General features: G+C 42.3%; 1 protein-coding gene across 1 annotated transcript in view; it reads right to left on the reverse strand.

Moving 5' to 3' along the window:
* Positions 1-8,779: 8,779 nt before the first annotated feature.
* Positions 8,780-25,732, reverse strand: part of TUBGCP6 (tubulin gamma complex associated protein 6) — an 85,058-nt gene continuing 68,105 nt past the window's right edge. Inside the window, exons 23-25 of the mRNA XM_030216649.1 lie at positions 16,752-16,965; positions 12,299-12,498; positions 8,780-9,291 (exon numbers count right to left, since the gene is read on the reverse strand). Of these exons, the coding sequence (XP_030072509.1) occupies positions 9,200-9,291; positions 12,299-12,498; positions 16,752-16,965 (506 nt within the window). The 3' untranslated portion in view covers positions 8,780-9,199. The remainder of the gene's footprint in view (positions 9,292-12,298; positions 12,499-16,751; positions 16,966-25,732) is intronic.

The raw sequence follows: 25,732 nt of genomic DNA on the forward strand, positions 1-25,732 counted from the left end.
TAGGAAAAGGATACAAAATAAGACAAAGAATAGTATAATGCCTCTGTATTGTTCCATGGTGCAACCTCACCTTGAGTATTGTGTACAATTCTGGTCACCATATCTTAAAAAAGATAGAGCAGAATTAGAAAAGGATCAAAGAAGGGTGGCCAAACTGATTAAGGGGATGGAACTCATCTCATATGAGGAAAGGCTTATGAGGTTAGGACTCTTCAGCTTGGAAAAGAGAAGGCTGGGGGTGGGGAATATGATAGAGTTCTACAAAATACTTAGTGGTGTAGAATGGGTAAACATACATTGATTTTTTTCACTCTTTCAAAAAGTATAAAGACCAGGAGATACTCAAGGAAGTTACCTGGTACTACTTTTAAAACAAACAGGAGGAAATTTTTTTACTTAACAAATAGTTAAACTCTGGAACTCGTTGCCAGAGGATATGGTATCAGCAGTTAGTGCATCTGGTTTAAAAAAAGGTTTGGACAAGTTCTTGGAGGAAAAGTCCATAGACTGTTATTGAGATGGACATGGGGAAGCCGCTGCTTTTGGGATCACAGTAGCATGAATCTGTCAGGTACTTGTGACCTGAGTTGGCCATTGCTGAAAGAATACAGAGCTAGATGGACCATTAATCTGACCCAGTATGGCAATTCTCATGTTGGTGTGCTAGTCCACCTGAGTGAGTAAAAATAAAGGTCAACCAACAACAAAAGAAATATTAATAAAAGTTGACATCTTTCACTTGAATAATGACACTTTTCCAAATGGAGACTACAAGCTGATTTTCATGTGCACCTCTGTTTCAATATGAAAAATCCCTCACCCCATTTCACTGGTTATTTTCTTCTATTATTTATTTTTAAATTTTATTTACAGTATCTGATAGACTGCTCTTATCAGGACAACACCAGGTAGTGTAGAGAACCATGTGATACACTGTGAACTGACAAGCACAACATATACAAATGTAAATTGTACAACACACTATTAACCAATCGACAAGTAGTAGGGGAAAAGAATGGGTGCAAACCATTAAGGGTTCCCATGACATGTCAGGAAGTAACAGAGCTACAAATAATTTGAAAAGGCCTTGGTGAAAAGCCAGATTTTTACACCCTTGTATAATTTAATGTAGAAACTTTTAAGGCATTAATTGGCTGGAAGTGAATTCCATAGTGAGGGAGCCAGACAGTAAAAGGCAGAGTTGTGAGTCGATTTGCTAGTAAGCCAAACTGGATTCACATGTCACTGGGTGGAGTTTTAATTTGTGGTCTAAAAGCCATTGGGCAACTGCATGTAAACATACATTCACAATAAGGACAAATCAGAGGCAGAGGAATATGTATGAAAAAAAAAAACCTCAATATGATCTACAAAAATGTATGGACTAACACCAAGTGACTGAAGAAATATTGCTAGAGGAGCCATAAAAATGTTAGAGAGGACAGGGGCCAATACTGACCCATAAGGAATGCCACATTTAGGACTGCAGAAGGGAAAACATCAAGTCAAGCCTCACCTTAAGCATTCTACCAGAAAGAAATTGAGAAAACCAGTTTATGTTTCAACATTTTTATTGGTGACAGTACAGAATAAACATTAATATAAGAATAAAGATTGATCAAAAGTATCGTCTGTTGTCCGACTTTAAACCATTTAACCCCCTCCCCCCTCACCTTTTTTACAGGTATTGACGGGAGAGCACTGCAATATTTGTTCGTCCAATCTCAAACTTTATACATAGAAACCACTGCCCATTGAAGCATGTTTAGAAGATCCCAGTGACTTCCCCCAGAGAAAACCAGTTTAAAACAGTCCCCACCTAATTCCTATTTAACTAGCCAAGATAATATCAATAAATGATCAATCACATTAACCCCCGGATTCTATATAGTGTGCTTTGAGTTCCATGCACAAATCCAGGCGTATTCTGGACTTGCGCATGCAACTTAATTGGTTAACAAGCCAATCAGTGCAGATAATTGCCATTTAACAAGCAATTATTGCACTAATTAGACTTTATGTGCACAAGTTGCTAAGCGTATTCTATAAACTGGTACATGCAAACTCTACCATGCCAAAAGTGGTCATAGGCATTCCTAAAATGTATATGCAGTGCTATAGAATATGCCTGCTCTGCGCCTACATTAAGCATGGGAATTTATACCAAGTTTTATTTGGCATAAATGGTCACACTTATATTTAGTCATTGCTAGGTGTATTCTATAAACTGCACCAAAAAGTTACACTTAGTCATATTCTACAAACCACACCTATAGTTAGATGTGGTTTATAGAATATGCCTAGACATAATTGTTTTCAGCACCATTTTTTTTAGGCACCATATAGAGAATGCGTATGCCTTGTAGCGCTATAGAAATGCTAAATAGTAGTAGTAGTAGTAGTAGAATCTAGCCCTAAATATGGTGCTTAAATCCAAAAGAATAAGCATAGTCACCTCCCCATTATTTTGGTACAACCAGGCTTCATTCATGACGGCTAACAAGGATGGTTCAGTACTATAGCCCTCATGAAAAGTTGATTCAAATTAGTCTTGTCCAGAAAATCAGTAAGGTGATTAAATACCAAATTTTACAGTACCTTGGAAGGAAAGAATAGACATCCAATGAAAGAAAACTCGATGATGGCTTTTTCAGCAATGCACATACTATTATTGCCTTTTTGCAACAACTGGGAACGATGATAGATGCTATACTTGACCTAATCATGGCAGGAATAAAAGGATCTTCCATAACATGTGGTGGAAATGTCACAATATTTATAAGAAATTGGGGAGAGGTACAAAAGTTAATTGAAAATATCATTGGAGTGTCTATTCTGGTGGAGCTCAGGTCTTTCTTTCTTGGATTGGTTAAAACAGAATGAGCCCCTAAAGAACAAAAGGAACTCATTTTGAAGATATTGTTAGCAAGATACTGGAAATCTTTGATAAACCGGTTATGAAGGAAGGAGGAATTAGACGTGTCCTATTAATTTTTGTTCCTCGAGTCCCTCCAAACCACTCCAGATGTGTGGGTTATGCCGTCTCCTACCAGCAGATAGAGACTGAGAACCACAGGTTTAATGGCATCACACTGTATAGAAGTGGTCATCAATTCCAGTCTTTGAGGGATGCCAATAGGTCAGGTTTTTGGTGTATTCCTAATGAATATGCACGAGAGAGTGAGAGAGATTTGAATACAATGAAGTTGTAGGCATGCGAATTTCTCTCATGTATAGTCATTAGGGGTATCTTGAAAACCTGACCTGTTGGCGGCCCTCAAGGACTGGGAGTGAAAATCAAGGATATACATGGTCCTATGTAGTCCACAGCCAATCCTGTTTTTGCAAACATTGCAGAGTTCAGGCAGCTGTAAGGTCCTTGAGAAAACTGGATTTTTTAAATAGGTTGTGCGGTATCTTTCATTGGACTAACACAAGATCAATCCAAAGATGTATATATGAGCTTTGGAGGAGGCTTACTGTATGGGAGTCTTTTTCAAATAAGTGCATGTTATTTGCAGCAGGGCCCATAGGAATAAAATAACATATCCTCTCACAAAAACAAGAGGACAAAAGGATCAACTGTCAAACAAGATAAACGTCAGCCCATTCACAATTTACAATCTAAATTAGCAACAACCAACCAGAATCAAGAGGAAATACACACCTGCTAATTTCCTACTCTGCCGCTGCTCACCAGGACTCTTTATTTGCAGGATGCACAAACCAAGGGTTGGACTCTGGATTAGTCTGAAGCAATGGTTCTTAACCCAGTCCTTGGAGCACACCAGGTCAGTTTGGTTTTCAAAATATCCACAATGAATATGCATGAGAGATTTGGATACAATGGAGCAGGGCTTCCCAATCCTGTCCTAGGGACCCCACAGCCAGTCGGGTTTTCTGGATATCCACAATGAAAATGCATGAGATGAATTTACATATAATGAGCCTCCTGTGTATGCAAGCCTATCTCATGCATAGTCATTGTGGATATCCTGAAAAGCCAACTGGCTGAGGGGTCCCTAGGACTTGTTTGAAAAGTTCTGCAATGGAGGGAGTGCATACAAATTTATCTCATGCATATTCGTTGTGGATACGATGAAAACCTGACTGGTTGGGTGTATCCAGAGGACTGAGTTGAGAAACTCTGATCTGAAGGGACTCAAGGAAAGAACATTAGCAAGTAAGACTTTTAATCTTTGTTTCCAAGGACTGGAGTCCTAAGGTCATGGACATGAGATGGAGAGAATTTATTTGGATGATAGCTCTTACTAAATGTTTTTCCAGGGAAAAAGGAATCCAGAACTAGAGTAGAAGAATTCAAAGCTTGATTCCATAAATTATTTTCAAATCAAAAGGATTAGAAAGCCAAAATTCATCTTTTCTTGATGGTGCTCTTCATGTTCCATTCACTCGATATAACTCCAAAGCGTGTGTTTTTTGATATTATCATATGAAATTGCACAAATAACTCATTGGCATGTTTTATCTTTTTATTCAGTTTTCCAACAACAACCTTGCATAGCTTTTACGCAAGGACACAATTTTAGGGACAGTTTGGTCCACACTGCTGGACATTGGATAATACTTCTAGTAATCCTATTGGCCATCAACCATGTGGTGAATGCATTTTTTTTTTGTCAACAGACTATATTACAGTACAGACTTGGCAACATCCTAGGACCAGTAACATATATTCTTTAAGGGCATGGACTAATTGTAAATTCACCTTTGTGGTATATGTCATTGAATGTCTGTGTGGACAGTTATTTGTGGGACACACTACCAGACAGATGAGGATTCAGTTAACTGAGCACAAAAGTTAGTTATGGACAGAAACTATGACTGATCCATTGTTTATCGATGGGTCACAGTTTTGATGATATGACTTGATCATGTAACCCCTTTGATAAGGGGTGGTGACTGTGAACTTATGTTGGCCAGGAGAGAACAATTTTGGATATTTGAACTTAACGCTGTTGGGCTCATTTTCAAAAGAGAAGGGCGTCCATCTTTCAACATAAATCAGAAGATGGACGTCCTTCTCCCAGGGATGTCCAAATCGGTATAATCAAAACCCGATTTAGGACGTCCCCAACTGCACTATGTTGCAAGGATGGCCAAAGTTCAAGGGGGCGTGTCGGAGGCATAGCAAAGTCAGGACTTGGGAGTGCCTAACACTTGGAAGTCTTTGATCCATAATCAAAAAAAACAAGGACGTCCCTGACGAACACTTGGATGTTTTCACCCGGACGTGTTTTTATTACGACTAAGGCACAAAAAGGTGCCTGAAATGACCAGATGACCACCGGAATCAGGGATGACCTTCTGTTACTCCCCCAGTGGTCACTAACCCCCTCCCACCTTCAAAAAAACATCTTTCAAAATATGTTGTGCCAGCTTCAGATGTCATACTCAGGTCCATGACAGCACATGCAGGTCCCTGGAGCAGTTTTAGTGGGTACTGCAGTGCACTTCAGACAGGCAGACCCAGGCCCATAACCCCCCCCTACCTGTTACATTTGTGGAGGAAACAGCGAGCTCTCCAAAATCCACCATAAACCCACTGTACCCATATATAGGTGCCCCCCTTCACCCATAAGGGCTATAGTAGTGGTGTACAGTTGTGGGTAGTGGGTTTTGGGGGGCTCAGCACACAAGGTAAGGGAGCTATGTTCCTGGGAGCAATTTATGAAGTCCACTGCAGTGCCCCCTAGGGTGCCCGGTTGGTGTCCTGGCATGTGAGAGGGACCAGTGCACTACAAATGCTGGCTCCTCCCACGACCAAATGGCTTGCATTTGGCTGTTTTTGACATGGACGTCTTTGGTTTCGAAAATCACCAAAAGTCAGAAACGTCCATGTCTAGGGACGACCAAATCTATGGACGTCCAAATTTAAGGATTTTGGCGTCTCTGGCGGTATTTTCAAAACAAAAGATGGACGTCCATCTTGTTTTGAAAATACAGATTTCCCCGCCCGTGGATTTCGCCATTTTGCAAGGATGTCCAAATTGCAACTTGAACGTCCCTTTTGAAAATGCCCCTCTGTGTCACCCATGGGTCTCAATGACGCAATAGAATGGAATTTGATCATTTAAGCAAATAAGTTGCTATCAGTTACTGTGTTTTCATTCATTATAATTGTACAGTATTTGAGAAAGTGTTATTGTTGGGTTGGGAGGGAATTTGGGGACTGTTCTATATGCTTAATGAAGTCAATGTTTTGCCTCTTATACAATATGTTAGTGATTACATCTGTTCATTTGCTAAGAATTTCTTTCATGCTGATTTTTTCAGCATACTGCCTCAGTCTGCTAGAAGTGATTTATCATGCAGGTTTTGACACAGTAACGCAATGCCATTTGGGAGTATAAATTTAAAAAAAAGCTGGCATGCTAAGTGTTTGGAAGGTCCGCACCCTGTTGAATTAATTGCTCAAGTTAGAAGATGCTACCTGAGTCCTTGAAAAAGTCGTGGTTGATGAAACCCATGGTTGGGCATGCAGAGAGAGTATATTCAAAGGACATCTGAGAAAAGCCCGAAGTTGGGAGAGCTTTTTGCTTTGGAGTTATATTGAGTGAATGGGACACGGAGAGGATCATCAAGAAAAGATAAGTTTTAGCTTTCTAGTCTTTTGATTTGAAAATAATTTTATGCAATCAAGCTTTGAATATTTAAACACAATTATGTTGAACATTTAGCCACAATTCACGTATCATTTGGTGTTGGTGTCTTGGAATGGCCCGACGAATGAAACTGAAGTCAATTCACCTTGAAGGTGTCTATATTTAGACGCTGTATGAGTGAATTCATATCATCTGAGGGCATTTCATATTTCCATATATATATTTACTAACATTTTTATGGACTAGTTCACCATTATGGTATCAGCTATTGACATTGGTCTTTTGTGAGGTGGATGTTATATTGAGGGGCCCTTTTACAAAGGTGCGTAAGGGCCTGCATGCACCAAATCAGCATTACAGTCCGGCTATTGCGTGCCCCAGGTGGTAATTCTGAATTTCGCGCAAGCTGAAAACACACGGTAAATATTTTCTATTTTCTACCATGTGGCACTTACCAGGTGGCAAATGGCAGTCAGTGTGCACTGCATACCTACTGCCTTGGTAGCGCATGAGACCTTACCGCTAAGTCAATGGGTGGTGGTAAGGTCTAAGGCCGAAAATGAACGTGTGCTGGTTTTTATTTTGCTGCGCATCCATTTCCAGCCCCTTATAAAAAGTGCCCTTTTCCAGGACGTGGTAAAAACTGGCCCAGCGTGCACCCAAAAGGCATGCTCGCAATGCCGCAGGCCACTTTTTGCTACAACTTAGTAAAAGGGTCCCTGAATGACCTGTGCTATTTGAACTTTATGTGTATTAAACTAATTGTAGCATATTGACAAACTGAGAATATATGCTTTCTCCGAGGAGAAAGGGTCCATACTGCTGCCAAGTCCTCAAGGTACCTGTAACTCGTGTATGTGATCCACTGAGCGAAAAGGTACCAAGAGTTGGGTTCCAAATAACAGAGATAAAGACTATAAAAGCTTGGAGGGGTAAATTTGGGTACTTTCATTCTTGAAAATTTTATATACTATAGGGTCAGTAGAATAGAACTATGTAATTTTTTTTACAACTTCAATGTTTTCCATGTGTTACAGCCTCAAAACTGCAACTGCCTAAAAGGTATCTAAAGAGGGATTTTTTAAATTGATAAATGTTTCTCATTTTTTAAAAATGTAATAGTCCATCCCTGAGAATGAAATTTTGCAGGATTATGCAGTTGATCTCCCTCTATCTTGTGGTATAAATAAGTCACATACCCCACTTTTGGTACCTTTTCACTCAGCATGTCACATATGGATTAACTAATGGGCTTCTTTCACCCCATCAGGGATCCAGGGCTGCCTTACCCATATTATTTGTCAATATGTTCCAAATGCATTTGTTCCCTCTGCTGCCTATTAAAGATGTTACATTGTATCATACTGACTTTGTAGCATTATTTATATTATAAGAATGTTCTATCATTCTGCTATGGTGTTGTTAAATGGTCTGTGTTGTTGTAATGTATATGCATATTACTGCTATTACTAGGAATTAATTTGCCCATCTCCAAGTTTACCTCATTATTGCTTATGAAAGATCATCATATTCTCCCTTCAGGAACTAAGTTACCTTTGTGGCTTGGTAGACTCCATTTTTCAGTATTTTAAAGAAGGAGGTGAAGAATAAAGGGATTTTGCCCTGTTTATTACTAAAACAAGAACATAAGACATATCAACCGTTCTTTTTTCATTGTTCTTCTGAACTTTATTTACAAATTTTATGAGAATACAATATTAAGCATGTTATTTTTTATATGTGCATATCAATGTTAAAAAATAAATAAAAGTTTAAGTGATAAAAATACTTTTTGAGTTTTCTTTTAGTTTTTAAATGGTGCAAATAATATAGATAAAGCCAGAGATCATCTAGGGTCTGCAGCACAGTAATAAATAAATTGGATAGATTATATGGCCCTTATAGTGCTTATATGCCGTTATAGACTGTTATGAAAGTTAAAGCGTATCAAAGGAGGAAAAAAACCGCAGTGTCTTTGTATTCTAACTGAAACAGACACTATGCCACAACAGTAATGTATTTGGATTTGGGATTTAATTACTCACCCTTCCAAACCTGAGTGTAAGGAGAGTTACAGTAAGTACGTCCCTGCCCTTGAAAGGGCTTACAATCTAAAGGCCCTGTTTACTAAGCAGCGTTATAAGCACGTTAACGTTTTTAACGCGCGTTAACCATGTACGTGCCTACAATATCCCTATAGGCGCCTACATGGTTAGAGCACAAGCTAAGTGTAAGCACAATAAAAACACTAACGTACCTTAGTAAACAGGGCCCTAAGACTGCGTGCCCAAGGTCACAAGGAGTACCAGTGGGGGCAGTGGAGATTGAATACCAACTTCCCTGATTCTCAACCCGCTGCTCTAATCTCTAGGCTAGTCCTCTACATCCCTATAATAAAGATGCTTATTTACCTCTGCTTTGGGTATTCAGAATATGTACAGTCAACATATTTGAGAAATTAAAGGAAGACCTTTGCTCATTTATTCATTACACCAAATTGTATTTACACTAAACATTTACAGCCACTTTACAGAGCTAAATATCTGCCATTTATTTGGTGTCCAAGGGAGAGCTCAAGTGTCCTTATAGTAGTTATTGAAGTTGATGCGCAGAAGAAAGTCTTCCAGATGTGGTTGGTAGCCTCTGTTCACCAATTTAGTCACCACTGCAATCAAAAATTCAGACAAAGAAAAAGTAAGCATTTTTCCTGTCATTATAAAAATGCAAAATACCTGAAAGCTGTAACAATCAAACACTTTAACTGGACATTTTAAACACAACAGCCCTTATGTTCAAGATCTAGCAGTAAAAAAATTTGACAACTTATAGCACGTTGGTTCAATGCAAAATCTATAATTCACCATTCCCCCAAATATTAGTGGGATCTTATTTTGACTATCGTGAATCCTGAATAATATCCGGTGAAACCCTAATGACATGGGACTACAAAAGCAGGACTGTTAATTTAGGGAAATCTTCAAAGCATCAATTAGGGGTAAAAGGTCAGTGGGGTGTTGTGTTGAGGATAGGAAGAAAACGAATGCATGTAGACTGTATTTCCAAATCTATGTGCACTACCTTCTATGGAAAAGCAGGTGCAAACAAAATAGGCTGAGGGTGAAAGGAGACAGACTCGGAAGTAATTTAAAGAAGGTATGTTGCATCAATTGAACCACCTCCCAGTGGTAATGGGATTTTGCTATACCGCCTTTCTCAGGTACAATCAAAGCAGTTCACAGTATATGCAGGTAATTTCTCAGTTTTTGTACCTAGGGCAATGGAGGGTTAAAGTGACTTGCCCAAGGTCACAAGGAGTTGCAGTGGGGAATCAAACCCAGTTTCAGGTTCTCAGCCCACTGCATTAACTATTAGTGACCCCAGCACAACAAATCACTGCTTGCATGAATATTACGCACCTATAGTAATGGAGGGTGAAGTGAACAGCTCAAGGTTACAGGTAGCAATGCTGATATTTAAACCTGCCAGCCGTGAATATCAAGTCAACTATTCTAACCACTAGGCTACCCAGGGCTTTTTTTGAGGGGGTACTTGAGGGTACTGAGTATCGGCACCTTTTCCATTGTCTGCTAAAATTGACCCATGGTCCCCAAGGTTTAATGAAAGAACTCAGGCTCTACACACTAACTCTGCCTTGTCATAGATTCTGTGACTGGTTGCAGGGGACCTGGCTATTGTGGGGTGGGTCCCTCAGTGATCACCCCACCCCTGAAGGGTGCCCTGGCATTTGAGTACTTGCACCTTTTTTGCTAGAAGAAATGCACTGAGGCTACCTCCCCCTCCAGTGGAGCTGGTGAAGACAATGACAGTTTCTCAATTCAAGAAAGCATGGGACAAGCACTAAAGATCTCTGAGGGAACAAAAAGGGTTACAGAGACTGGGCTGTTTGTTTGGATGGGCAGGCTGTATGGTCTTTATCTACTGTCATGTCCTTTGTTTCTACATTACTTTGTTCTTGCAACAGTTTTCAATGTGAAAGCAGATCTGCACTTTAACTTGAAAACTTGGTACAAAGCCCACAACTGAAAAAAGTACATGTGAACTTTGAATACAACTATTTTGAAAATTTCCCCTTCAGTGGTTAAATTCTGAAGTTAGATTACACTACTCAGAGTATGATTTTTTTCTAGATGGCAATTAATAATGATCTGCAAATTTTATTTGCACTCTTAGTTAACATCAACACGGCAGTTCTATGAAATCAGGAAGTTTTTCTTTGTATGTTGGGAGGGTAATTTTATATCAGGGTTTCTAGTCTGGGAAGGCACATCAGTGTCGCAATGGATAGATAGAGGAACAAGAAACTAATCTGTAGTAATTTCCACATGTAAGAACACCAGCATAAGTGTCAATCCTGCGCTTGCTTCACCCAGGAAAAATAGGTGGTGTGTTTTATGCTTGTTTACATTTGAGTGTGTTAAACTCTGTTTTATATGCACAAGTCACTTGTCAAATCAACCTTTTAATGGGCTCCACCCTAACAGAAATAATTACTGGTGTGAATGTATACTAATGCTTCCAAGCTGCAATCAAGTGTCACAGGTTGGGTGGAGCTGATGGTATCCAGTTAAAAAACATTAAGGAAGGACTTCTGGTGACGTCACGGACCTGAATGGTTGCCTGAGCCCATAGCTCCGCGCTTACCCGCTTAAAAATCGCTTCATTTGCGGTCATCCAGTCCTGCAAAAGTGGTGGGAACGGTCTCTGGAGACGTGAGGAGGTCCCGAAAACAAAATGAGTAAAACGATAGCATCCCAGCTGCGAGAAGGAGAGCGGAGCTCGACGAGGCAAGTGGCGAAGAACCGCTCGAGGCACGCGTCGCACGATCCGTGAAACACTTCAGGATCTGGGTCAGCTGCCTCTAGCGCTGAGGTGCGTAGAACTGCCCTAAGCACTGTAATACCTAAAGAGCTGGCCAAATGTCTCAAAGAGATCAGGGCAGAGATCAAGGCCTCTAAACAAGAAATCCTCGACCACTTGGATGCCATTAGCCTTGATCTCCGTGAGCTAGGGAGTGTTTATAAGGATTGATGAGGATTGCGTTACACCCCTTATTGATATATGCTACGCTCATTTAGCCTTATTAGGGGAGGGTACGCCTATCTGACTGATCCTAAAAAAATTATGCCTTCCTGAGTCAGGGGATCTTGGAGATAAATTGGTGTAAAGAAATAAATTGAAGCTGAGCATATATATAAGAGATTGATTGTGAGCTCCCTTCTATTTAAGTAAAATTGGTGTATATTAATACTGTAGGAATAAAGGCAGGGCATCTTAGGCAGCTGTCCGTCTCTAATGACCCCTCTCTTGGAAGTGCCTTGTTCAATTATTTTAACTGAATATAGTGTTTTCATTGAGGGGGAGCAACGCTGGCAGAACTCCTTAACAAGAAACTTGCAGCATATCAGTGTCAAATTCTATTTGTCTAGTTTAGACAAAACACATTTCTTTTCTCTTTGTATCCCACTTTCTTACCCTTGGGTGACCCTTAAAACAATGGCTTTAGGATTTCTCGCTGCTGCTATACACTGGCAGCAACAAAGGATTCATGCATTTCACTACCTTTTCTGTACCAGAATAAATTTCAATCATCTGGAAAAGCTTCCAGTGCAGGTAGCAGTTTTGTTGCAAGCCTGGCTTGTGTGTCATCTTACCTTCAAAAAGGAAATCAGAGTAATATTTGAAGGTGTTATAGGACTGCTGCATCACAGTAAAGTTGGGATGAATTGCCATTTGCTGCTCAGTGTCACAGCTCCAAGGCTGTGAGATCAATTGGACACGGAACTTCAAGATCAGGCTGAAAATGCTATGTATAATGTTCATCACAGGGGTAGCTTTCTCTGTTAGCAGGCCCCTACACAATATGCAAAAAAACACAACAAAATCAGGCAGCGTTGGATTAAGGCCTAGGCAAACTATTGTTTATTGTACTAAATTCATTACACTCCTCCTTACTTTAATAAGCTTGAGGCATGATACAATTAAAATCCCCCCACCACTTTTTTCCCAATAAAATAGTGCAGTGATGGCGAACTTATGGCACGCGTGCCAGAGAGGGCACGCGCGCCGTCGCTGGTCCGCCCGCCCGCGCTCCCTCCCTCCCACCCAGCACCAGGCCGCCCGCCTTCCCTCCGAGCACCAGGGCCCCCCCTCCTCTGAAACTTAAAAGGCATACCTGGTCAGGATTAAGGTGGCGTCGGCAGCGAAAAGTATGTTGTTTGCTCGGCGCGCCTTCGGTCTTCCCTTCTGTCTCTCAAGCTCTGGTCCCGCCCTCATTTCCTGTTTCTGCAAGGGCGGGACCACAGCTTGAGAGACAGAAGGGAAGACCGAAGGCGCGCCGAGCAAACAACATACTTTTCGCTGCCGCTGCCACCTTAACCCTGACCAGGTATGCCTTTTAAATTTCGGAGGAGGGGGGTCCCTGGTGCTCGGAGGGGTGGCCCTGGTGCTTGGAGGGAGGGAGGGCGGGCTGGTGCTGGGTGGGGAGGGAGGGCTGCCTGATGCTGGGTGGTGGGTGGGAGGGAGGCAGGCCGGCCTGATGCTGGGTGGGTGGTGGGAGGGAGGCCTGGTGCTTGGTGCCTCCTCTCAGCTATCATATGATTTCTCTACATTCTCATTCCATCCTGCATCTCTTGATCATTCTCCCCAACCATGACTCATTTCTACTAATTAACCTACAAAAAAAGCCCTGAGTAAACAACCATCCATTCATCTTCTGACAGTTCTGAAGGATGGACGTACAAACACAAATGCATTTAATCTAGTGATTTGGAATCTGATCTTATCTGGTACACACAATAAATGTTGGTGCTGCTAACCGAAAAGCTTTCCTAGGTACATACTTTAAGAGTTTCTCAGTGAAGTAATCAGGGGCCGTGCCATCAAAGACATTAAACACCAGGCAAAGAAGTTTAAACCTGGGATCAAATGTTTAGGGGGTCCCTGATAGAAATATTCAGCATCAGGCAGCTGGAATTCTCAACTGTCTGGATATTTTCTGGTTTGTACGGATTTTTGCACTCATCTCTGGAAGCTAAAAGAATGGCTAATGTGCTGGATTTTTTTCACTGTTTAGGACTCATAGTAACAGAGTAAATGACGGCAGATAAAGATCCGCATTGTCCATCCAGTCTGCCCAGTCACATTCATATTGAACCAACAATACAATTCTAGTATTACGACATTTTACTTGCTAAGTTCCACTTTACAGGACTCGCACTCATAGCATACAAAATGAATGTGGAGGAGTGGCCTAGTGGTTAGGGTGGTGGACTCTGGTCCTGGGGAACTGAGGAACTGAGTTTGATTCCCACTTCAGGCACAGGCAGCTCCTTGTGACTCTGGGCAAGTCACTTAATCCTCCATTGCCCCAGGTACAAATAAGTACCTGTATATGTATGCCGCATTGAGCCTGCCATGAGTGGGAAAGCGCAGGGTACAAATGTAACGAAAAAAAAAAAATCCTGATCCGTCCTTCTCATTTTCAGCTCTTCAATCCTCCTCACTGTTGGGCAGATGATCAAAAGTCCTGCACTGTTCCAAACAGCACTATAAAAATACTGCCCCTATGATCAGAGATAATAGCATGTAAATTTATGCGCACTATTATTGCTGATCATAGGGTAAAATGCGGGAGGATTGTCAAAAGCCCAGACCTGTCAAACACAGGGGCTGGAGGTCCATGGGACCACCAGAACCTAAACAGCATGGCCCTGGTGGCCTAGTACCCCCACCTCGAGACAAGCAGCACGGGGGCTAGAGGTCCAGTGGACTTCAAGTCCTCCCGACACAAGTTCGGGGGGGGGGGCGGGGCTGGAGATCCGGTGGGTCTCCAGCCCCCCTAACTTCCCCTAGCATCCCCTCAAATAGAGCCCTGGTGGCCCAGTGGGCCGCGATTCAACCCCCCCCCTGACCTGGTGGCCTAGCGGCCCTCTTCCTCACCCCCTACCTTAATTGGAGGAGGGAGGTGGCCTCCCTCCTCCTCCATCTGCGCCACCTCAAAAATGGCAGCGTCCAGCCCTGCGCATCCTGGGATGCATTGGGCAGGGATTCACACTATATAAGGGAGGGGGGGTCGGTGTTCCTGCGGGGGGGGGGGGGGGATGCTGCATTGGGGGGAATGGGTGGGGGGCTACTAGAATGCAAATGCATGCTGGACAGAGCTCACCATTCCTCCCTAATTGTCTGCAAACCCTAATGCCAGCTCCTAGCTGGCATAGGGTTTGCTGCAGACAGAGCGCTGTTTGGTGCGCTGCTTGCTGATCATTGGGGAGGAATACATTTAGCATGCATTTGCATGCTACTTGCACTAAGAGCCCTGTGCATGCTACTTGCGCTAAGAGCCCTGTGCATGCTAGTTGCATTCAGAGCCCACGAGCGCATTGTTTCACATGCTTGGGGGCTCTGATTGTGGGGCGGTAGCAAACACAGGCTCTAGTATGGCGCTAACAGCCTCTAGCGCCTGCATTTGCTTCTGATCATCGGCCCATGTATGAGTGAGTGTGCTTTCAGCATTATTACAAGCAGAGACTGTGGCTAGGATCCAGCCAATGGGAAGGCAGCTCTAGTCACAGGAGGGAAGGTGGGGAGCCAGTGGAACCGGTGAATGTCTTGGACAGCGGAAAAGAACAGTAATGGGAGAGGGATGGGGAAACTGTGAAGGGGGTACTGCAGGCTGAGGCAAAGAACTGGCACCACTACAATAACTTTACATGACAAATGGCAGAGCTGGTAGGGGGAGACAACACTCACTAAATGTACACAGGAGCAGCAGCAGGCAGCAGTCCAGCCCCTGAACATGCACCTTTGCCTGTGTGTGAATATGCGTTTCTATGTCTATGTCTTTCTCTGGTGGGGACAGTATCAGATAAATAGCTTTCTTTTAAAAATGGGTGCTAGAGTAGAGAAGTCCACTGTTATAAATATACCTGTTTGAGCACTAAGGGGAGGAAAGTTTTAAGTCCAAGGAATGTACCCAGCTATTTAGCTATCTGGAGAAAATCCTTTGAAAACTGCCTTAATACTCTGTCTATATTCTTTCAGAGGCACCAAAGAAAGCTAAGTATTTTCTTTTACTTCTTTCAGATGTTAAGCATTTCTGACACTTAAAATGTCCTAAATTTATAGTATATCTTAGATACATCACCTTTACATTTTACTCTTTGGGGCAATCCACCCTTGACACATCCACTTTCCATTCCTGGCTCCCATCTTCAAGTGAGGTTGGGGATGCTGTGGAGGCAGTGCTCACAGCCCCAGGGGAGTCACAGTCATCATGCAAGGACAGTCCTAGTGCATGGTCAATGTGTCAGTAAATGACTGAACTAAATTACATAACTGGAGAAAAAAATAATCCTCAGGCAGTTGCATTTGAAGGTCCACGGTGTCAGATCACAGCATATGAGCTGGAAGCCCAAAAGAACAGAGGAAACTGCCAGCTGCCACCCCTCTTCAAATTTAAAAAGGGGACTCTTAATTGTTTCAGTTGCCAACTTTTGTTATAAAGTTTGTTTTTTTTTTGTCTTACAGCTACTCCTTTAAAAGCATATATATATATAGACTCTTTTTATTTTCAATTATGCCCTCCACAAACCCAGTCTGACACAGTGACCGACTTCTAAATGCCCCCCCAGTTAATGCACAGTTGGAAGACAATCAGCTCCATGCACAAACTTCTACGAAAGTAGGACCATGTATACTAAATATATCTCTTGCTTTTTGGCTGCATCTTTTTTTTTTTCTGAAAGCTCTTGCCACCTAATTTTGTTTTTCCCATTGCCCTACAAAACATTACAAACCCCCAAGTAGGCATGAAAGCATAGAATCCAATAGTGCTACTTTCATGAAAAGAGAAAAAATGTGAGATCCAGTAGTGCTGAAAAAGCCCCTAAAATGTTGGCACATGACCATTGGAACCACATTTACAGCCCTGTTTACTGAGGTGCGCTAGCATTTTAGCGCGTGCTAATGCTAGAGACACCCATATACTCCTATGGGTGTCTCTAGCATTAGCGCGTGCTAAAAATGATAGCGCGTCTATAGCGCAGTTTAGTAAATAGGGCCCCTAGTATTTTTCCTTGATTAGGTGTAAGAGTGGTAACTGTTTACCGGAACAGTGCTTTGTTGAGGTACTCTGCATGTGTTCTGTGAATCTCTTCCAGGTTTCCAACGGCAGATAGCTTGTTCCTAAATTCACACCATGTCACATGCAATATCTGGTTAGCGATATAGCCCTGAATGACTTTCACAAAATGCTGCATCTCATGTCTGTAGAGCTGGAGCTGGCGAAACTGAACGGCATTTGATGCACGATTTACCAACGCTAAAAGAAAAGAAAAGAAAATCAGTGATGAAAACTAGAACTCTTATCTCTTGTAGGAACCATGGAGAAATGTTACTAAGAGGGGCATAATCGAAAGGGAAGCCCAAGTTTTGCTGAGGACGGGAAACCCGTATTATCGAAACAAGATGGACGTCCATCTTTCATTTCGATAATACGGTCACGGATGCCCAAATTTTGACATTTAGGTCATCCTTAGAGATGGTCGTCCCTAGACTTGGTCGTTTCTGATTTTCGGCGATAATGGAAACCAAGGACGCTCATCTCAGAAATGACCAAATGCAAGCCCTTTTGTCATGGGAGGAGCCAGCATTCGTAGTGCACTGGTCCCCCTCACATACCAGGACATCAACCGGGCACCCTAAGGGGCACTGCAGTGGACTTCAGAAATTGCTCCCAGGTACATAGCTCCCTTACCTTGTGTGCTGAGCCCCCCAAATCCCCCCCCCCCCAAAACCCACTACCTACAACTGTACACCACTACCATAGCCCTTACGGGTGAAGGAAGGGATGGGCCTGGGTCCGCCTGCCTGAAGTGCACTGTACCCACTAAAACTGCTCCAGGGACCTGCATATTGCTGTGATGGACCTGAGTATGACATTTGAGGTTGGCATAGAGGCTGGCAAAAAATATTTTTAAAGATGTTATTTTAGGGTGGGAGGGGGTTAGTGACCACTGGGGGAGTAAGGGGAGGTCATCTCCGATTCTCTCCGGTGGTCATCTGGTCAGTTCGGGCACCTTTTTGTGCCCTGGTCGTAAAAAAAAAAAAAAAAACAGGACCAGGTAAAGCTGTCCAAGTGCTCTTTTTTTCCATTATGGGTCGAGGATGTCCATGTGTTAGACACGCCCAAGTCCCACCTTCGCTACGCCTCTGACACCCCCCCATGTACTTTGGTCGTCCCCACGACGGAAAGCAGTTGGGGACGTCCAAAATCGGCTTTCGATTATACAGATTTGGGCGACCCTGTGAGAAGGACGCCCATCGTCCGATTTGTGTCGAAAGATGGGCATCCTTCTCTTTCCAAAATGAGCCTGATTTCATATGTCAACATTTAACACTAGAATTACCAATAAATTTTCCATTCCTAGAACCACCAACAGTGACATTGACCCTAATTTAAAATTGCTTCTTATATAAAAATAGGAGATGTAACTTACAACTACTGAACAGAATTACATGCAAATAAGGTATTAACAACAAAAAAATGTATTCATTATAACTCATTTATAATTCATTTTTTAACAAATACATTTGTGGAGTGATTATATTCTTACTGCAAGGTTATAGCCATTTTGGAGAGTTAATTCATTTTTCAAATAATTACAGAAATTAGGGGAAATAACTGAAGAAATGGAGGCAAAAATCAAAGGTATTTTTAAAACAAGTCATTCTATAAATATTAGTTATTCTGGAATGCATGCCACATTGATACAAAGCTTCTCAACTTTTTTGGTACATTTCCCACCACACATGAGCTTCTTGCAGGTTCCACAAACTTCCATAGTTTTGTTTGTTGCACATTGCAATCTGGCACTTCATCATTTGAAGTTTCCTCCAGGCTCTTCCTGGTTGACAGGTGCTTCCAGCCTACACTTTCTCAAGGAGATGTGATGCTGTCGAAGCTTCAAAACTAACTGAAGGATAAACTTGCGTTCACTTATCTACTTGCCAGTAACAGTATTATACAACAAGTTGACTGCAGCCAGATCAAGGACAATGTGGAAAAGCTGGAGTGGCCATCTATGGCTTTCCTGTTTCATGGAATACTTTTGAGCCATTTGATCCGAAGTGCCGACCCCTGATTTCATCTTGTTCTAAAAGGCCACTGTGTCAGGTTATCTTTTTTTGTCTGCTCCAATGTGGACATCTGGATGGAGGGTTTTCAGTACTAGATCATTTTTATTTACGTTGTAGAGATTCACTCAGAGTTTTTCGCCAATGTTGGAACTTCTCTTCACGAACAATTCAATGTTCCTATGATGCTTGTACTCTTGGTCTTCAAATTATCACCTATTTTGACTGAAATAAAAGAAAATCTTGGTAGCAACATTTCTTCCCTTGTTCAAGGAAGGGTCTAGCAGCAGCTTATATTCTGAAAGAGACTGGTTAGCAGGTCGGTGATCGTCTTTAAGTATGGGAAGCTGTTCAAAAGGTACTTTATTTCGGCATCTGCTACAAGCCAGAATTTGATTCCAAATTTATGAGGTTTGCTCGCCATGTACTGAAAGCAATGCAAATTTATCTGTCTTCAACCAAAGTGTTCTTGTTGACTAAATGGAGTGGAGGAGTGGCCTAGTGGTTAGGGTGGTGGACTTTGGTCCTGGGGAACTGAGGAACTGAGTTTGATTCCCGGCACAGGCAGCTCCTTGTGACTCTGGGCAAGTCACTTAACCCTCCATTGCCTGCCACATTGAGCCTGCCATGAGTGGGAAAAAGTGCGGGGTACAAATGTAACAATAAAAAAAAAAAATCATACAATGTAAAATTTCCTGGAATCTATTGTCCCCTCCTTCTTCCTTTCATTTCTTCTTTTTGTCTTTATTTCTTCTGCCCCCACCCACAGCTTCAGAATACATGAATTTTGTTTTTATTGTTGTAAACTGCTCAGTTATCTGTATAGGCTCAATTTGCAGTATATCAAATGTCTAGAAATAAATAAAATCTGGGTCCTCATATAGCACACCAACGACTTACCATGGAAAGGTCATTTGTGTTGTACGCATCATGGACATATTTACTTATTTATTTATTTATTGCATTTATACCCCGCCTTTTCCCACAGGATACAGGCTCAAAGTGGCTTACAAGAGACTGGAAAGGCTAACGCCAAACCAGAGAAAATACAAATACAATATTTAAACAGATAAATAGAGGGGAGAAAAGAAAAAAAAAAAGAGGAATGAAGACATTAAGTTCCTCTAAAGAAGTTGTGGTGTCTCACTGCCTCAGTTTCAGTACACTTTTTATATAGAGGAGGATAGCTTCATTATAAACATCTGCCATGCGCTGTTCATGCTGTCTTCTTTTATTTAATGTTTTGTGTCGGTCTAGGAGTTTCTTGAAGTACGTTTTGTTGGGCCTCTGCTTCTGGAGCAGAAATGCTGTCAATAACTTCCCATATAGTTCTGTCAGAGCCAGGTCAAATTTTCCCCAACTGGAGAAGCAATGTATACATTATGTCATCTTTCAACCCGCCCAAGGACTTGTGGAGATCCTCTCTGACCGGTTGTCTTAGATGAACGGCTTGGATGACTATGTCCACACTCATGAGCCATTCTCATCGATGAATGCTTTGAATCATATCCATCACTTTCCAAAAGACTGTCAGATTGTTCGTTGTTGTCACTATCCAAAATACTTGTGTTGGCCATATCTTCCTCAGTGATGTTGGAATCTGATCCAATTTTTCATTTCCAAATCTTCAAGTGGTTTTAGAACTTCTTCAACTGTAAAATGACGTCCACGAGGCATGTTTACCAAACAAAACAAAACAAAAAACACAAGGTACAATATTGGTCAAGTCTACAGAGTACAGAATGTTCTTTAAAAAAATCAACTAAGAGGATAAAAGAGTGTGTGACAGAAAAATTGTCTAGAACTAGAAATTATGTTCACTTTTAGTCTAAGCAGAAAGCCTTAAGGTGACAAAGGTCTCAACATAAATAAAGCCTGGCAACTACTTATTCAAAAAGAAAATCTAAAATCTGAAAATCAATGCTCAGGACCAAATGACCTCATCTGTACTTCAAAGGAAAAATTATGTTCTTATCTGATAATCTTCTTTACTTTAGTCATGCCAGACCAGTCCAGACTAATAGGTTATGTCCATCTACCAGCAAATGGAGACAGAGAAAAGCAGTTCCAAGTAATTTGCCCCTTAAGGGTATCATGCAGACTGGAATGTTCAGTATTTTGAACTGCCAAGCCTTGGTGCTGCAAAATATATAGTTACGAACATTGAACAACTCAAGGGCTGGAGCAGAACCCTACATGCAAAACTGGAGCTGAGCCATACATTCTGAGATGGAGCAGCACTCCACCTGCAGAGATAGAGACGGACTCTATGTCCAGGGATGTTGCAGTGCTCACCATCCAACTATGGAACCGTGCCTTACAGTTAGCAAGATATCACAGGAATGACCTGACGGATTTGGCAAGTGGTCTCAAACCTCCCTGAGATGGAGAGAAGCTCCATGGATAGAGATGGGTCCATGCTCTTCAGCCAAAGATGGAGTGGTGCTCCATATCCAGAGATGGAGTCAATGAGGATACCACAGAGGAACAATATGCAGACAAGATGGAATGCCCAGTGTGGAGAAGAATGCAGGTGGAACCAGAATAGGCCCAAATTCAGACCTCCAGACACTGGCACTCATAAGGGTAGGAGCATGAGAGCTTAACTGATTGCAAGAGGCTGTAAGTGAATTATCCAGGAAACAAGTTCCCCTAGGGCAACAGAGAGGCTGAAGAAACTCTGATGATCAAGACATGTCAGTAAAGCATACCCCATCCATTGCTGCCCAGGAGCCGCACAAGAAAGCAGAAATGACAGAAGTCCCCTGGAGACCCAAAATTGCTGAAAAGACCAGAGCAGACCAAAATAAGGCTCTGGCACCGCAAAGGTTGGGAATCTTGGTTCATTCTGAATCCAAGAACACACAGGGCACCGAACCACCATAGCTCGGAGAGCGGGCAGCAGAATGTCTGGCAGAGGAAGACCAAGACTACTGGTAGTACGCCAAACATGGCGATGTGGTGCTATCACAGAAGACAACTGCTTCTGGTAGCCCCGGACAAGGGTGCAGGAATTGGGCAGCCTAGAGGCCTTGCAGAGAGCAACACAAGCCTCTAGAATACCTATATCTCCATGCTGTAGTTGCGTAAGAATGAGTAAGCTCAGAAACAAAGAACATGAATTTTGTTCTATAGCCAGAAACTAGAGGAATTCATAGTTCAGGGACAAAGATCCCAGAAAACTCCATTGTGCAGCAAAAGAAAACACTGGCCATAATACACAGTGACAGCACTACACATATGACTGAAAAATGCTACCCATGAATATGCTTAGCGGCACTGGTGACATGAGAGTGCTGCAATGCTGCTACAACAGCATCTGAGACAGTCCCTGGAACAAGAAAAGGAAATACCTCACTGGAGACACGCGATTCTCGACTTGTGCAGCCCAGATGACAAACTAGTCGGCCGGCGCCAACAAGAGAGACAAGGGAAAACTTCCCAGAGGGATGTCTGTGACAAGGAAAAGACAAGGGAATGTGGCTATGTGGATTCCCGAAACCAGAGAAAACTGCAAACTCTGAGCATACAGTATTGTACAGCCCTAGTTAGAGCAGGAGCAGAGATCTATATCTGTATCTGAACCCTAGAGAAATGGATTGCCAACTCACAGAAATGAGACACTTGGGAAATGTGACAATGCATCACAGCCAGGACAGAGGGCAACAGGCTGCAAACAGAAATGACCAGTTGCAGGGAAACAAGAATTACTGTCCACAGCACCCAGAGGGCTGCCACTAACTAGATTGTGGCTCATCCCAATGGAAGAACCTCAACAGTCCCCGAAGCCCACCAAACCAGGGAAGAAAAACAGAACCAGGCAATTATTCAACAAACAAACCGAGGCCTAAAGGTGGGAAGAGAGTACAGCTGAAAGTAAAAACTGGCAACAAGAAGACAATGCAATGCTTAGCAACCTCCAGCCAGGAGGAGAAGAAAAAAAATGCTCATAGATTGCCAAAGTTTCCCACTGACTGTATCAGTGCAGCCGCTGTGACTGAAACAAACAAGCCTGAAAAAAAAGGGCTGTGAAAAAACATGTCCCACAGAACAAAATGCCACAAGGGCAGACAAACAAAAAACACTTACCTCAGTGCCTAGAAAAGCCTAGAGAAGGAAAAGCATTAAACAGAAAGAGAATACTTCCTGGTTGAGAGTGTACAGCCTCCCCCCCTCACCACAGAGCAGTGCCTGTCTTATCCTGTTTGTCTACCTCTTTTCAATCCTTCTAGGAAAAACCCAGGGAAGGACGATGGCTGGGGAAGGGGAGAGAGGACCCAGTACCACCCCAGCTGGGAGGATGAGGGACCCGGACCCAGCAGGTGTCATCTAGCTCAAGCAGGAATCCCAGAGAAAAAGAGCAAATTCATCCAGCAGTAATCCCTGCACAACTGACAGGGGAATGTTAAAATCACCCCCTATCAAAAGCATACCTTCGCCATTGTTTGCTAAAGTGTCTGACATTTGCTGAAAAAAAGAGGCCTTGATTTTGATTAGGTGGAAATAAATTAAGAAGGGTGAACTCCAACCCTCGAAGTTCTACAACCATGATCAAAAAGTGCCCCTCTTTATCTGAGATTCTTTTACGTATTTGTCAAGGGTGAGATTCGCCTAACAGGATACCCACCCCGCAGTTTTGGGGCAGACGCGGCTAGAGGCAAAACGAACTACTGTTTGCTTAAGTAAGTATTCATATTTAGATAGTAAATGAGTCTCTTGTATAAAGAGCCCATCTGCCTGCAAACACCTTGCCTCCTTAAATAACAGTTGATGTTTATATGGTACATTCAAACCCTTAACATTAAGGGACATGCATAGCAATTATGTGAGTTGTAAATCTCCACCTCCAAATAGCTTAATCCAGAGATCCCTCCAATGCTGCAATCCACTTTGATGTATCTGTCCCTCCATTAATCTTAGTATAAGTCCCCAATTGCCTCTCCTCAATTTCTTCCCAGCCCTCCCCCTTTCCCCCCTCAAACATTTGTCAATGAAGACAGGAAGGCATACCCCAATGGGCATGATCAAAAAGGTCAAGTATGAGGAAGAAGCAATTGGCCCGCAGTCCGATGTGCAAATAAATCATATACCTTCCAACAAGATCTCATGATATGTGACTATTCAACTCACACAACAACTAGTTAAACCTCTAACATGCCCAATTTCAGGCTACAATGGTAGTACCGTTATCCATGAAATGAGGACTCTCCACGTGTAGCACAGCCAAGTGCCCGCTACTGATTCTTATAAGTTTTTCCCCTCAAAACAGTCATGATATTCCTCAAGTTCTAGATGCTGCTATCAACATAGAGTTTGATTCCTGACGTGTCAGGCGCCTTCTGCCTTTAGCGACCCATTGCCATTTGGGGCGAGAGCTGCGTGACTTCAGATCATTGGATTGTGATGATTTTTTTCTGCTGAGACAGAGGATGAAAAAGAAGAAGCCAATTCGGGGAAGATGGTGCTTGCGCCTCAGTCAGCGATTTTAGTGTATATCGCTTCCCCTCTAGAAAGAAGGCTAATGCAAAGGGATATTGCCAACTATATTTCAACCCCTTTTCCCTGAGGTATGCAGTTAGAGGCTTAAGTTCTCCTCTGTGGCATAGGGTTAATACTGTCAAGTCCCAACACAGTTCCACGCTGTATGTATCCCACATTATCGGACTTTTCGCTCTGGCTTTCTGTAGGACTGCTTCCTTGGTTTTGTAATTGGTAAAGCAAGCAATGATGTTTGTGGGTAGATTTGCCCTTGGGCGATTTACCACATGATGGGCTCTATCCAATTTAATGTGCTGTGGCATCACTACTTGACCTTCCTCTGATAGTAACATGCTGGCAAACTTTTGCACCACCAGCTCGCAATTAAGATAATCTGCCATTTCCGAATACTGGAGCGACAGCTCCGGTTCTCTAAATCTTCAACTTTGTCCAGCAGTAAGATATGTTTCGTGTGCTGCATGGAGAGGGAGGCATCTAGGCTCGTAAAGGCTTCTTGATGTTCCTCAATTCGCACCTCTGAGTCCTCTACTCTATTACCTAATTCTCTTATCTCCCCCCAGAGGTCTGATGCTAACATTGATAATTCCTCTCATACTGCTTTAATATCTTCTTTCATCTCTTGTAGTAATACATGAAGCTCCAGCAGTGGTTCTTGCTCTATAAAACATTTTAGAGAACAGAGCAATTCATGGCTTGATAAGATCAATTGCTACAACCTAAGCAGTCAAAAAGTGCCCATAAATCATCCTTTGCATATGGGATAAAGTATTAGCTGCTATGAGGCAATGAAAAAACTCTGTCTCTGTATTCTTAGTCAGTCAGCAAATCATGTATATACAGTTTAAGGTTTCACTCAGATTTCCTTTATTTCTCTGTTAGTAGGTACACTGCTCATGAGATCAGTTTTTATGAAATGTGTCAAACTTAAATGAGTAGCCTTATCATCGGTTTGAGAATTATGTTTCAATCATTTTTATTAGTTATTCAACCAGCAACAGATGCATTTTTCATACAACATTTTGCATTAAAACATAATACCTCTATAATCCCTTAACTTCTTTACCCCTTTGTCCCTTTCTTATACCCTTCCTCCTCCTCCCTCTCCCTCTCTAATCCCCCCTTTCCCATCCCTTCCCCCTACACGGTTTGAGAATTATTAATGGCATTTTCTGCTTGCATTCCATTTCTTTTGCAATGAATAAGCAAGCTTTTTAATCCAACAAAACAGCACTAGGAGATGACAGGCTAAAATGGATCAGGGTATTCTTTACAACACCAACCAGCCAGCAAGATAATGGTGCCCCTACCAAGTAATGCCAATGCACACAAAGTCTAAAGAAATTGCAGTGTTTGGAATGCAACTACTAAGTACATTATCAATTATCTATTACTAGTAAAAAAAAGGCCCGTTTCCAAAACAGATGAAATGGGCACTAGCAAGGTAATCCCCACCA

This window comes from Microcaecilia unicolor, chromosome 10 (genome assembly GCF_901765095.1).
Source record: "Microcaecilia unicolor chromosome 10, aMicUni1.1, whole genome shotgun sequence".
NCBI lineage: Eukaryota > Metazoa > Chordata > Amphibia > Gymnophiona > Siphonopidae > Microcaecilia > Microcaecilia unicolor.